This window comes from Fistularia commersonii, chromosome 27 (genome assembly GCF_037954325.1).
Source record: "Fistularia commersonii isolate RoL2024-O1a breed Wild chromosome 27, RoL_Fcom_v1.0, whole genome shotgun sequence".
Lineage (NCBI taxonomy): Eukaryota > Metazoa > Chordata > Actinopteri > Syngnathiformes > Fistulariidae > Fistularia > Fistularia commersonii.
Genome location: NC_141310.1, coordinates 8,156,858 through 8,170,858, shown reverse-complemented (window position 1 = coordinate 8,170,858; position 14,001 = coordinate 8,156,858). Strand labels below are relative to the sequence as shown.

General features: G+C 40.0%; 1 protein-coding gene across 3 annotated transcripts in view; it reads left to right on the top strand.

Moving 5' to 3' along the window:
* Window positions 1-14,001, top strand: part of LOC147217966 (talin-2) — a 100,551-nt gene that overhangs the window by 72,850 nt on the left and 13,700 nt on the right. For 2 of the 3 annotated variants that reach the window (XM_086174615.1, XM_086174616.1), the window contains exons 30-46: window positions 962-1,081; window positions 1,214-1,411; window positions 1,588-1,727; window positions 3,327-3,420; window positions 3,599-3,688; window positions 3,805-3,927; window positions 4,006-4,149; window positions 5,293-5,454; window positions 5,718-5,858; window positions 5,978-6,159; window positions 7,234-7,366; window positions 8,316-8,417; window positions 8,860-9,030; window positions 9,173-9,319; window positions 11,533-11,634; window positions 12,838-12,957; window positions 13,480-13,626. In XM_086174615.1, the coding sequence (XP_086030741.1) occupies window positions 962-1,081; window positions 1,214-1,411; window positions 1,588-1,727; window positions 3,327-3,420; window positions 3,599-3,688; window positions 3,805-3,927; window positions 4,006-4,149; window positions 5,293-5,454; window positions 5,718-5,858; window positions 5,978-6,159; window positions 7,234-7,366; window positions 8,316-8,417; window positions 8,860-9,030; window positions 9,173-9,319; window positions 11,533-11,634; window positions 12,838-12,957; window positions 13,480-13,626 (2,316 nt within the window). The remainder of the gene's footprint in view (window positions 1-961; window positions 1,082-1,213; window positions 1,412-1,587; window positions 1,728-3,326; window positions 3,421-3,598; window positions 3,689-3,804; window positions 3,928-4,005; window positions 4,150-5,292; window positions 5,455-5,717; window positions 5,859-5,977; window positions 6,160-7,233; window positions 7,367-8,315; window positions 8,418-8,859; window positions 9,031-9,172; window positions 9,320-11,532; window positions 11,635-12,837; window positions 12,958-13,479; window positions 13,627-14,001) is intronic. The other variant, XM_086174617.1, reaches the window with a different exon arrangement.

Genomic DNA, 14,001 nt, shown 5'->3' with positions numbered 1-14,001 from the left:
CGGCGAGGTCACTGCACTGTTTTTCTGTGCTTTTTTTAATGTCAACACAAGTCCTTCTCTCTGTTAAGTGAAAAACTTGAAGCCACAGGTTAAAGGGAACAGCAAATCACCGCTCATTTAACTCTCAATCTAGTCAGTGCTAACATTCCAACAAATACTCCCACTTGTATTTTTTATGTAGCATTCTACAATTATTCGTTCTTAACTTCTCTACATTCTAATAGATCTATGTGCCTGTGTCTTATTTAGCCATTATAGCAGTGTCGTTGAAATCTACTTTATACACACACTGGGTTTTTAATCAAAAATGTATGTTAATGGCTACATTTTTAGGAAATAACCTGTAAAAATTTTAGGGCTGAATTAAGCTTACCTTGATGGGTTTTGTGTAATGATCTGACTTTCAAATTTGTTAAAGAAATTTCTTATTATTAAGAAATAGGTCACTTTTAAAGGAAAGTCATTTCTTGTTCCATCTGCTCTCTTTACTTTTTATTAAATGGAGTTTGGTTAATGTTTACTTATGGTGCAAAGCATGAGACCAACAGAGCTCAACATCTGCTTGGAAAACCTGTTTAATGTAGCTAGGGCCCCCTGTGTTGACGCATGTGGCATGTTTTTTAGGCCAAGTAGCGGAAATAATTAATGCCTTGCCCTCAAACTTTATCAAGAATAAAATACATTTTAAATCCCTTCAAAAAACACAAAAATGTTCAGTTTCAATAGTTAATGCAAAACATGGATCTTGAAATATCATTTGTTTTGAAAGCATAGTATAATTTTACTTGGCTGTGATATAGCTGTTGTGGAGAATTATTTTGTTGTTGTTTGAAGAATACCATTTCATTATCTTTTTCTCATGCTTTCATCATGCTTCTCGTTCGTTTTGAAAACTATTCCCCGGCGCACACCCTTGTGCACGGATTAGCACAATTCAACTGCAATCTGCTGTTTGCTCCAGGTGGCCAAAGCCGTCTCTCATTCCTTGAATAACTGCGTCAACTGTCTGCCGGGCCAGAAAGATGTAGACATGGCTCTGAAGAGCATAGGGGAGGCCAGCAAGAAGCTGCTGATTGAAACCGTGAGTAAGACGGTGACTCACCAGAGTTCTGCCCGCGGATGATACACAATCGTTTCAACTGTCGGTCTGACGTGAGTGATCGCTCTGTTTTTATCTGTCCTCACTATGTCCTGTGTCGTGTCATTCGTTTAGATCCCTCCAGCATCAAAGTCCTTCCAGGAGGCCCAGACAGATCTGAATCAAACGGCAGCAGACTTGAACCAGTCAGCCGGCGAGGTGGTGCATGCCTCCCGGGGCTCGAGTAGCCAGCTGGCGGTTGCTTCAGGGAAGTTCAGCCAAGACTTTGATGAGTTTCTTGATGCCGGCATCGAGATGGCGGGGCACACTCAGGTTTGTCTTGATAGGGTGGCCTGCTTTTATGACATTTGTTTGACAAAAAAAAAAAAAAAAAGTTGCTCTTTGCAAGTATCCGTCACTTTACAATGACTGCTCTGAATCATATGGGAAAAGAAGGGTTTCGCATCATCGGAAAGTAAATCGCCCCCTGTCCCCACTCGTCCTTTCAGAAGAAGGATGACCAGGTGCAGGTTATTGGTAATCTGAAGAACATCTCCATGGCTTCTAGCAAGCTGCTGCTGGCCGCTAAGAGCCTCTCTGTGGATCCTGCAGCAGCAAACGCCAAGAATCTGCTAGCAGCTGCTGCAAGGTAAAGCTATCGGTCACACACATCTTTAAGCACGCACTGTTTGGCTCGCGCCTTTTTCTCCAGAGTAGCTCTTCAGGAAGCTTTTCACCTTTTGTACTTTCCCTGTTACATTATTTTTGATTTGCTCACTACCCAAATTTGCAATTCTTTTTCTCCCAATCTGTCATTTCAGAAGTGGACAACACTTTGAAAAGTTACAGTATCTTTTGATTTAAAGGATTTTCAAGGATTAATGTTTAATATAATCTTTAATATAAGGCGTTTACATTCAAACCCAGGTAGTTGTCAACTTGTTTATAACAAACTTGAAAACAAGTATCTGTGGTTCAGTAGTAAATAAAGTTATCTTGGGAAATCATTCACAAATAGTAAGATATTTAAGAAAGCATTGGTTTCATGTTTCAGGGTAGATGACCGCATTGCTCCACAATCAGGACACCCCCGTGTACTGAGTTGGCCCACTTCTTTTTTTTCATTCCCCTTCATTACTTCTGATAGATTTTATTAACACAAAACTCTGTAAATAAATGAATAAATACCACAGCAAAAAGAAAACAAAGAATTTGGCCCTGGAAAGCCTCTATCTCCTAATGAGTGTGTTCTTTTTTTTTTTTTTTCTCCTCATTGAGCTGTAAAATATAGCATCTTTTATATGCCTCTCTATGAATGACCTCATTGTTGTGTGGTGTTGTACTGACATTTCGACTGTTGTGTAAAAGTTTCAGATGTCATTGAAATGAATATTCTTTTCAGGGTAGTTGAAAGTAGGGACAGCATACCCTTGGGTAGGAGGATTTTTTTCAGAATTTTTAGAAGTTTGCAAGGCTGTGTCATACAGTTCCTGTCTGTAGGAGATCACTGAAACTCAATATTTTGTGTGATGAGTTTTCCCTCTCAATTTTATCGCTACAATTACCAGACATTTAACACAAGATCAAATAGAGAGGTTACTTTAATATGGCCCCGATTTTCTTCTTGGTTTCCTCAATTTGTTCAGAATTTAACCTTTGAAATGTAAATTGTCAGTAAGTTGCACTCAGTTCAAGTTTTGGAAAATGTAATGTGAATGTTGCAAAGTATTTTTTATCATTTAAACATCTTGAATATTTTTTTAACTTTGGCCAAATTTTCAGTTTTGCCTTTTGGAAAGTGAAAATCTGTCCATCCTTAGAAACTCTGGGATCCCCCCCTACCTCCCCAACAAATCAAATAAACAACAAATCAGGACCAGATTGTTGATGTAATGAAGCAACAGGTGTTCTTTGGTGATGCATACTGTGTAAATATTGCTGGGAAAATTTAAGCAGCAGTATTTACTAAGTACAATGTGCAAATTTGTTTACTTTTCCTCGTTAATGTTTGTCATGAATCATAAAATAACTTCATAGTGTTTATTTAAGCTGTGTTTATTTTGACTTGTGGGTGCATTCATTGATATTTTTTTATGGACTAATGACAATGAATTCTTTGAATTAACAATTAAATCACAGGCGACAATGTCAGTATGCTTATTTGTCACAGACAGGAGTCTTAAACACTCATTTTAACGGTTGAAGACCAGTATGAACTTTCTCCTCTCTCCATTCTCCTGTGTTTCAGAGCTGTGACTGACAGCATTAACCAACTGATCACATTGTGCACACAGCAGGCTCCGGGCCAGAAAGAGTGTGACAACGCCCTGAGAGAGCTGGAGGTAAACAGAATTTTACTGCCTTTCGCATTTGGATGAAAAATTTAGGAATCATCAAACAAACTCGCATAGAAACACAGGATACTCACACTTCTGTGTTCTGCACGGACTGCTTTTGGTGGAAAAGATAGCACGTGCTTTGCCGATCTAAGAGCCATGCAACTGATCCTTTGTCTCTCAGGCTGTGAGAGGAATGCTGGACAACCCCAATGAGCCAGTCAGCGATCTTTCCTACTTTGACTGCATTGAGAGTGTGATGGAGAACTCCAAGGTAGGCTTCCAGCCTGTGCTGTTGCATCACCAGGACCTGAGCACACATACGCACAGCTTATCACTGTAAGCCTTGTTCTGTATCTTACCTCTTGTTTCTGTCGGTGCGGTTTCCAGGTCTTGGGAGAGTCCATGGCAGGTATTTCTCAGAACTGTAAAACAGGTGACGTGCCTTCATTTGGAGATTGTGTAGTTTCAGCCTCTCGGGCCCTTTGTGGGCTGACTGAAGCTGCCGGACAGGTAAAATAAGCATCTCTGTCAGCTTGGGCTCTGCAGCTTCGTGAATGGGTGGGTTCACGTGCATTATTTGTGTCACAGGCCTCCTACCTGGTGGGTGTGTCCGATCCCAACAGTCAGGCAGGCCACCAGGGGCTGGTGGATCCCATCCAGTTCGCCAAAGCGAACCAGGCGATTCAAATGGCCTGTCAGAATCTTGTAGACCCTGACAGCAGCCCCTCTCAGGTACATTTTTTATACATATACTGTATGTGGCAATAAATTTAATGAGATGGACGGTGCAACTGGTTTTCCAAGATTAGGGTAAAAAGTGTGCCAATGTGCTTTATTTGAACTTCAGTTATGAGGCCATGTTAGCATTTTTTTCGAGCTCAAACTGACACCATAGCTCATGAAAATTCTTATTTGACGCTAGAATAAACACAAGCATTAGTTGCTCATGTTCATATTTCTCATCTTGCAAATTCATGAATTACCGGTTTTATCTGGACATGCTTACTTACAAAATGCCAATGAAACTTAACTCATCATAATAACCATATTCATATGTAGACCCTACCTCTGTATGGAGCCATACTGTATACATATATCTTTATTTTAATAGTATAGGCATTCTTGAAAAAGAAAAACACCATTCAACAATTAGTCTCGCATACAACAAATATTTTTTAATGTTTCCAAATGCAAAACATTCTAAACCTGATTTGAAGCTCTTCAAACATATCTTCAAGGGTTTACCATTCTTAAAAAAATATTTGACAAAGGAGAACTCATGTAGATTTTTTTTTAAATTTAAAATAAATACCTGTTTTGAAATATGGGTTTTAGGCTTGTTTTTTTTGTATTTCTGCAAGCATTTGATCCAGAAATATTGGATATTTCTGGATCAAATAGGCCCAGGGACTGTGTTTCTGAATCACCTCTGCTTTCAGACACAGCCCTACAGTAAAGCTACAACAAGAGGAATTGGAATCATCTTACTGATATGATTGCTTATTCTAGATGTCATAACGTGTGTGTGTGTGTGTGTGTGTGCCTGTCTGTCTGTCTGTCTGTCTGTCTGTCTGTCTGTCTGTCTGTCTGTCTGTCTGTCTGTCTGTCTGTCTGAGGACTGTGTGTATGTGTGTGTATATATATATATTTTTTATTTTTTTCTCTCTGTCTATATTTACTTTGGTTTATTTCATTCTGTTGGGTTCTGTCTTGTTATTTCTACCGCTTGGTCTTAATAACTCTTGGATGCTGCTGTTGCTATAACAACCAGATTTCCCCCTCGGGGATTAATAAAGTCTGTCTTATCTTATGGTGACCTTCGCTGAATAGAAATCTCTGTTTCTAATCTAACCTATCGTTTCTGAAAATACCCAGGTGCTCTCCGCAGCCACCATTGTTGCTAAGCACACCTCAGCTTTGTGCAATGCCTGCCGCCTGGCCTCCTCTAAAACAACCAACCCTGTTGCCAAGAGGCACTTTGTCCAGTCTGCCAAGGAGGTCGCCAACAGCACGGCGAACCTGGTCAAAACCATCAAGGTAGGATTCTTCTGCCAGTCTAATCATAGGGTTGGCGCCCGTGTCCCTGATTTCTGTACAGCAGCCTGTGTGATTTTCTGTGATTGTTTTATGAAGTGTTTGGCAGGAAAATACCGACACATTAGGATTCATGTCAGCTCGTGTTTGTTATCCGATTCCTCGTTTCTGTCATTAATTTTATTCTTCACTGCTGGTCGGTTGAAAGTCTTTATTTTAATTATGTGTTAGATGTAACTTGATAATTTCTGTCTCTCCTTGTGGAGGCTCTCGATGGCGATTTCTCAGAGGAGAACAGGAACAGGTGTCGAGTTGCGACGGCGCCACTTATAGAGGCTGTGGAAAACCTGACAGCATTTGCATCCAACCCAGAGTTTGCCAGCGTCCCTGCCCAAATCAGCAATGAGGTCTGGCTGTGTTAACAATGGCATCCGTAATATTTGACTGCTTTTGCATGCATGACAGCGTGTAGTGGGTGCCTCCGAAATCAGAGTTATTTTTTTAAGTTCAGTTTGCTTCTTTCTAGGGCTCTGCAGCGCAGGAGCCCATCCTACATTCAGCCCGCTCCATGCTCGACAGCTCCACCTACCTGCTCAAGACCGCGCGCTCGTTGGTTATCAACCCCAAAGACCCGCCCACCTGGTCTGTCCTGGCTGGTCACTCTCGCACCGTCTCAGATTCCATCAAAGGTCTCATCACCGCCATCCGGTTAGTGAAATGATGACAGAGAAACAGCAGAGCCGCTTACAAGCGGCTCTGCTGTTTATCACATGGTTGTATTAGTCTGAGAAAAAACACAATGTGTGTGTGATGACAGTTTTGTGTGTTCCACCAGCGAGCTTAACTCCCGGCACAGATGCGGTTATATAGATTGTGGAGTAAAATGTGTTTTTTTTTTTTACTGCACTGTACATTTATCAAGTCCTCCTGTACAAAATGTTTTTTTTAGGACACCTTTGAGACGAAGGCAGTGCCCTTGAGAAATGATGTTCAAATGCGATCCTGAGATGACAAATACTTGTTCTTGCACCACCACGGCTCACATTTTAAATCGTTCCTATCACACCTTTCTGTTCTTGACCTTCATCAGAGATAAAGCGATGCAGACTAATTCCCAATTTTAATGTTTCAGGCTGGGGACATTTTCACATTAGCAATCACATGCAGCAGCTTTGCATCTCCTTCAGCTCCGCTGCCCTTATCACGGTCTCCTTTTTAAACTGCAAATGGACTGCTGGCAGATTGAACCGGGCTTTTAACAGTGCTAAATGATAAACTGCACTGTCAGGTAACATAAGTAGGATGGAGCTCTATTTTCCAAAAGTCAGCTTCATAACTTTCCCCGGTCTCACAGCACACTAAAACTAGATTTTGATTTAGTCTGACTTCCAGTGTGCCATCATGCAAGGAAGCAGATGTTCAATAAGTTATTCTGCCGGTGTGCCCGGTGCCCCAAACATCTTTCAGACTTCGGAGCTAATTTTACAGCACAGCTTGATCTCCCTCCGCATTGATGAGACGCTCCAGGACCCATTTTAGCAAGTATTACCCGAGTAGTAACAAGATGAGGTGTTCAGTAGCAAAGATGTTCCAACGACATCCTGGTTCCTGGCTGTTTTGTCACAGACAATAGTTATATTAATACAGCCTTTCTTGTTGGGCACATTTTCCTTTCTTTGTCACACTCACTGCTTTTTTGCCTTAACAATACATCACAGAATCATTTGTGTCCAACCATTTTATTGCTTTCTGTTGCTGCTCTTTTCCCCCCCTTATTTTCAGCGACAAGGCCCCGGGGCAGCGTGAGTGCGACTCGTCAATTGATAACATCAACAAATGTATCCGGGACATTGAGCAGGCTTCTCTGGCAGTAGTCAGCCAGAACCTACCCAGCAGGGATGACATCTCTCTAGAGGTAAACAACCATCAGGAAATGGACTCCATGTCAGTCAGCCATTTTCATCTTTCATTATGTTTTGACTGATTAGTCTTCAACGTGCACTTTATTTCTTTCCCCCCGCTGGACAATATTCATCTTAACATTGATTTTCGTATCTCTTGTGCATCTGTCTTATTGAAGTCAGCTATGCAACAAAGAGGGACTGAGTGGATCGCGGCCCGAAAACATGTCATTCTATTTTTATTTCGAGAACTGTCAAAGGCTTGGCTTTTAAATAAGACTTTTCAAAGAACATTAATTGAGTTTGCAATTTAAAAAGATGTTTTTGGAAATAAATGTTCCTAACATGCTAATAGACTTCTGGTAATTTCTTCGTTCATTTACTGCTGTACTTTAGGTAATTTCTTGTCTTTTTTGAATGGTTATTTCTTCATGGTTATTCAGGTAATTTCTTGCTGATTTTGGTTGGATTCATGAATGATTTTTTTATTTACATACAGTTCATGTACTGGCAATTACTCTATGGCATTTAAACCAAACTGTTTTATCAGTGCGTGTCTTTATTTATATGTCTTAGAGCTGAAAATATTGTGGATTAAAATAATCAATAATGTTAGGAGATTGCTCAATCAGACAATTACTTACATTTTGACTCAACTTTTTTCTAATATTTCACCACCACCCCTTTTTTCACTTTTTGGTTTTTGATTGATTCCACTGGATTTTAATGTCCTATACCGGCATAATCCATTATGAAACAGGATTAGACATGGGGATCAGTCTTGTTGAATCATCAAATATTGAAGGACACACAGGAGAACCTGGAGTAGCTCACATCCAATATCTGTGTTTGGTTCCCTAGGTAATGCTCCTGAGCAGGTTCCAGATGACATATTTGAATGTGCCTCTGTCATCCTTAAAAAGGTTGCTCAAGAACAAATATCTTTTCATTTCCTGTCTTCAGGCCCTGCAAGAACAGCTGACGTCCACTGTGCAGGAAATTGGCCACTTAATTGACCCTGTTTCCACAGCTGCCAGGGGCGAAGCTTCACAACTAGGACACAAGGTATATAGGCCATGGAGTTAATTAACTCCATTTAATTCTGAATTTCAGGAACAACGTAGTGATGTACAAAAAGCAGTGTTACAAATAACCACTTTTCTCATCTCCCACTGTTTTGAATTCTTACCATTTTCAGTCATGAAAATGTATTATGATTTAGGAATGTTTTTGCAGCATTTTTTGTCTTGTATCTGCTGAGGTGTCTTCCATTAAGTGTAAAATAAAAATATTGTTTCACTGCAACCTCTGTCAGCCAAGTAAAATGAACACCGATTTCAAAAAAACACAAGACCGTCAGTAATGCTGAACACACACATTCTCAAAATGAGTATCCGTAGTATTCATTCACTTTTTGGAACTTTTCATGTCTGCTTAAAAATCTGTTCATGCACACGGTTTTCTCAGCATGTCACAGCCCATTTTAAAGTGTGGTCCTGCTCTTCAGGTGACACAGCTAGCAGGTTACTTTGAGCCGCTCATCAAGGCTTCTGTGGGCGTGGCCTCCAAGTTGAAGGACCACCAGCAACAGATGACTTTCCTGGACCAAACCAAAACCCTTGCCGAGTCCGCTCTGCAGATGCTCTATGCTGCCAAGGAGGGCGGAGGGAACCCAAAGGTTAAAGAGCTTGATATTACGCTCGGTCTTTGCGCCTCCAATCTTACAAAGATGATATGAACAGCTGCATACATGATTTAATGGTCAGTTAATGTAGGATAAAAACACCCTGTGGTAATTTCTTTACCTTGATGTCTTTTAGGCATCTCATACCCATGATGCCATAGCGGAGGCATCTCAGCTCATGAAGGAGGCAGTTGATGACATAATGGTGACTCTGAATGAGGCTGCCAGTGAAGTTGGCATGGTTGGAGGTATGGTGGAGTCGATCGCAGAGGCCATGGCCAAGGTGAGTCTGCCTCCATCTCCGACCCGGCATGCGATACAAGGTCATCTCCGATAGGTAGATTGTTGACAGCTCTCCTATTACCCTTAGCTTGCATATTGGATTTAGTTAATTTCGGTTTCATATTGCAACCCCGTGAGTGCACGCTTCACGGCAAACACCCATCTTGTCATCATCACCTCAAGGACCATGTCTGCGCGTACTCATCTTGGCAATGTTGGGATGTTGTCATGTTATCGGTTGAGCAAGAGCCTTACATTTGAATTAGAGATCCTATATTTATATCGGCTACACCATCAATGTAATTTCAGGCTGATCCACCAAATTTGATTTCAGTTGACTCTAAATTGATCACCGCATGCCCAAGTTTTCATTCAACTCATGCAGATTACTGAAGTTAGTTTGCACGAGAAGGTAGAATGAACAGCCAGTTAATATTGTTCTGGAATACATTGATGTACAATGCATGTTGTATTTTTAGCTTAAAGAATAAGTATTGTGTGGTGAGATTTGTTTAACCTTGATAACAAGAATTACCAAGATTCAACATTTGTATCAGAATCAGTATCTGATTGGAGCTGGAAAAATGTGTATTGATGCTTCTCTACTTTTAGCTGGTGGATAAAAACAATCATCAGCACTTAACTATTATGATGATGTCACTACCCACTAAAGAGCCGTCTTTTGGCTTTGTACTATTTTGGAAGGACCAGTGTCCGTAACATGTTGGAAAAATACCAGCCAGATGAATCTTGTACATGAGCATTCACACATCATCACACTCCTGCAGCTGCTGCGAATGGGATTTTAATGAAAACCCGTTGAATCCTCAGACCCTTTGCACAAAGCATGACAAGAATAATAGCATTGATTTCCTGCAATGAATCCGAAAGTCTGAACTATTCAATTAACCGCATCAATGTTTTATCTGGAGCATGACCACCTCAAAGGGTCGGACCAGATGTTGGTTCTTTGGTCTGCTGCAACATGTGGAGAAGTTATCCCACTAACCACAATTTTGGTTCAAGTCACACAGAAAAGACAAGTGTGAAACCTCCCGAAGACAGCCAATTCCGCTGTGATCTCAGGATTTTCTTGGATACTATTTATTTATCATCTTTGACTTGTTGCAGAGCCAAGAGTTCATTGTAGTTTTCCCACATCCCATCTTGCACAACTTGCTCTCAGTCAGCCTGATTCTGAAAACAAGTTGAAATTAACCCTGCACCCCATTTCAACAGGTAGAGGACAACTAACAGGGAAGCAAATGTTATCAGGTTATCTTTATATATATATATGTGTATAAGCAATTTTAGTCATTTTTAATCCCTTTTTACCTGGGAGTCATTGTTTCTACTTGTTGTCTTCTTTAAAACCATGTTTGGTACTCCTTTTCATGAAGCGTTGCTCATTAATATATGAATACAAAATCCAAGGAACTAAAGCAGAAACAACACCAGCATTTGTGTACCAACAGCCATTATATGTCTGGCATTTTTTTATTCCATTGCAATTACAAGCTAAACTTATGGAAAAGCATGTTACTGTAAAAAGTCTTTGCCTCAAGTACTGACAGAATAGTATTTGGAAATGTCATAGCAGCATTTATTTCATGTGAGATGAGTGGAAAAGGTTCTTCAGGTGCTGGTTGTTTGCAAGAAAAGCATCTCTGCAGCAAGTTTGTATGGCCTGCCATGAATAACGGAATGCATTATATAGCTGATTTAAATTGAGATCATGGTCACCCTCATCATGCTCCCTGCAAAGCTGATTGAAAGGCCCTTCTACTGAGTTTTTTTCGCTTCTTGTCAAGACTGAGCATTCTCAGGTGTTATTTTCCTCACTGAGCCAAGTGGCCATCGTGTTCACGTGATAGTGTGGATTCATATCAGCACCGACATGTTCTTCTAAGTCCCTCATCCCTCTTGAGTTTGTGATGACATTCTGATGTTTGAAGGAATGACACCTTAAGAATATGATTGCAGTTGATGCTATTTTGCATTTAGATTTTGTGGATATGTTTATAGTTTCTCTAATGTTGATTTTTTTTTTCATAATTGGATGCTTTGTTTACTTTAACATATCATCACTTTCAGTTGTGAGTTTTATTTATGTATTTATTTATTTTTGATGAAAGGCAGAATATTCTTGGTGATAAAAGAAAAGTTCCCTGCGAATTCAGCAGTCTGTGTGTGTCACTGTGCACATTTCTTCAGCTGGATGAGGGGACGCCACCCGAACCCGAGGGCTCATTTGTGGATTACCAGACTAGTATGGTGAAATACTCCAAGGCTATTGCTGTCACTGCTCAGGAAATGGTAAGCCTTCAAAATATTGATATTAAACTGTTGAGCCATGGCAGAAGTACTCCTAGGAATTGTTGATGCGTTACTTTATGAAATCCTTGAACTGTTAAAAGAGCACCTCATCTTTTTGACAAGGTTCCCCATTTGTCGCCATCAAAACTCAAATCAGAATTAAAGCATTTTTACGCATCGCCTGCTTGGGGTGATGTATACACATGTAAGGCATTGTATTTTTTTGAACCAGCATCAAAATGATATTTAAGCATCAATTTAATTTGTTTATTATAACAAAATACCCGAATGAGCAGAGGTTTTCCATTGACCGTACTTTGACTAACTGAGCTGTGTCAGTAATCTCTGAACCAACCGAAAAAGTACTTCCTTTAATCCTTTTTTAATTAGGAAAATTGCAATATCTTATATTTTAGAATTTAGAAAGATTCATAGTAGGTGCATGAGTCTCTTGGCATTGCTGGATTGCGTATTTGATAGCTTTTGATCTAGGTAGTGTGCCACTTTTGTAGAATATTTCATTTTGCTGAACTAAATAGGAGGAAATAGTTTTTTTTTTTTTTTTTTGGTTCCCAAATGCTTTCACAGAGAAGGTCAGCTTTCATCTCTCTTTAATGTAAGGATGATGCAAAATGACCCCAAAAAGTCCCCATTTTCCTTGAAATGGCTGGAAAATTGAGCACCTGATTGGGTTAATAGCGAAAGAAAGTTAATGCAATGAATCAGGACGCAATTACAACCGTGTCCTCTGCATGGTGGCTGGGACGCTGATACCTTACACGCACACTTACTCAAATAGCAGTGACACACTTTGCAGGATGGGGCCATAACTCATTTCATCGGTTACACCTGTGTTTACCCTGCTCTAACACATGGCTGTGGTGAAAACCTCCTAATTTACTGTCCCCTCGAATGTGTCTGCTGGGTTAATTTAAAGGTCAATTTTGAAACTGACTCATTTCTTATGACAGCATACACTCAGTATCCAGTTCAAATCACATTCACTCTAATCTAAGAGTAGTGATGACATCAAATGAATGTGTTCTGGATAACCTTTAACAAAGATCTATTAATGTAATTACCAATAATCTATATATTACTGTGCATGTTATGTGTGTGTGCAGCAGTTTCACAACCCCAGAGATGTTAAATCTTTTAATACATATTGTTTATGATTAACTGTGAGCGTTTTCTGCCTCTTAGATGACAAAATCTGTGACATGTCCAGACGATCTTGGGGCTCTGGCCTCTCAGGTGACAGTGGACTTCAGCCAGCTGGCAGTTCAGGGCCGGCTGGCAGCTCACACAGCAGAGCCAGAAGAGGTGTGTGTGTGTGTGTGTGTGTGTGTGTGTGTGTGTGTGTGTGTGTGTGTTTGTGTGTGGCTGGCGAAAGATCGACTTACTCGTTGCACAAATTTGTCACATTACGATGACACATGTAATGCTTTTAATTCGTTGCCCAGTCCAGATGCTGTCAAAGTGGAAATGATTGGACAAATATCACAGGTTTTACGATGACTTATAGAAATCAAATATGTTTTAAAAGATTATTACCAGTAGCTTGTTGTATACATAAAAAAAAAAAAATTGCAGGTTTATGTATCAGTATTTAAAAGATTAAAGCAATGAGTTAGTAAAGTTTTTGTTAAAATATGAATTTTTTTCTCAGTCATCTGGCATATTTCTCTGCATACTTACATTTAGAATCATAAGAAAAATCAGAAGAGATAGATCCATTAAATCACCCCGTGAATGTGTTTGGATTTTTTTTGTAAACTTTTTGAGAAACAACATGAATATCTGAACCTCGTCAGAAATCAAAATAGAAGAAATCCTCTTTTCCAGATCGGTTTCCAGATCAAGACTCGAGTGCAGGACCTCGGTCACGGCTGTATCTTCCTGGTTCAGAAAGCTGGAGCCCTCCAGATAACTCCGTCTGACGGCTTCACCAAACGAGAGCTCATCGACTGCGCTCGGGCCGTCACAGAGAAGGTAATGCATCCTCTCACTTAAAGACAATGGGTTTGTGCAAGTTGTGTTTTATTGATTAATTTAAAATCCAATTAGTATTTTTTTTTATTGTCCCATTATGCTTCAAGCATTGTTTTGTCTTCTCCATTAAGGAAGGTGTGACTTTTATGTGTGTCGAAAGGTGGGGGTTTTCTTTCTTGGTCTCATTTAGTCCACATGAAATGGTGTATTCAGCCCAAACACACAATATCTGCCCTTTTTCTTGAGGAGCAAAGCAATATCTTGCTGTATGACCCCTCCTTCACCAATGATTTTTCTGTCATGGTGTCAACACTGTAAGAGGGTTAGTGCTACAATTCATTTCATCATATGCCTCCCAAATTTAAGTATATTTAA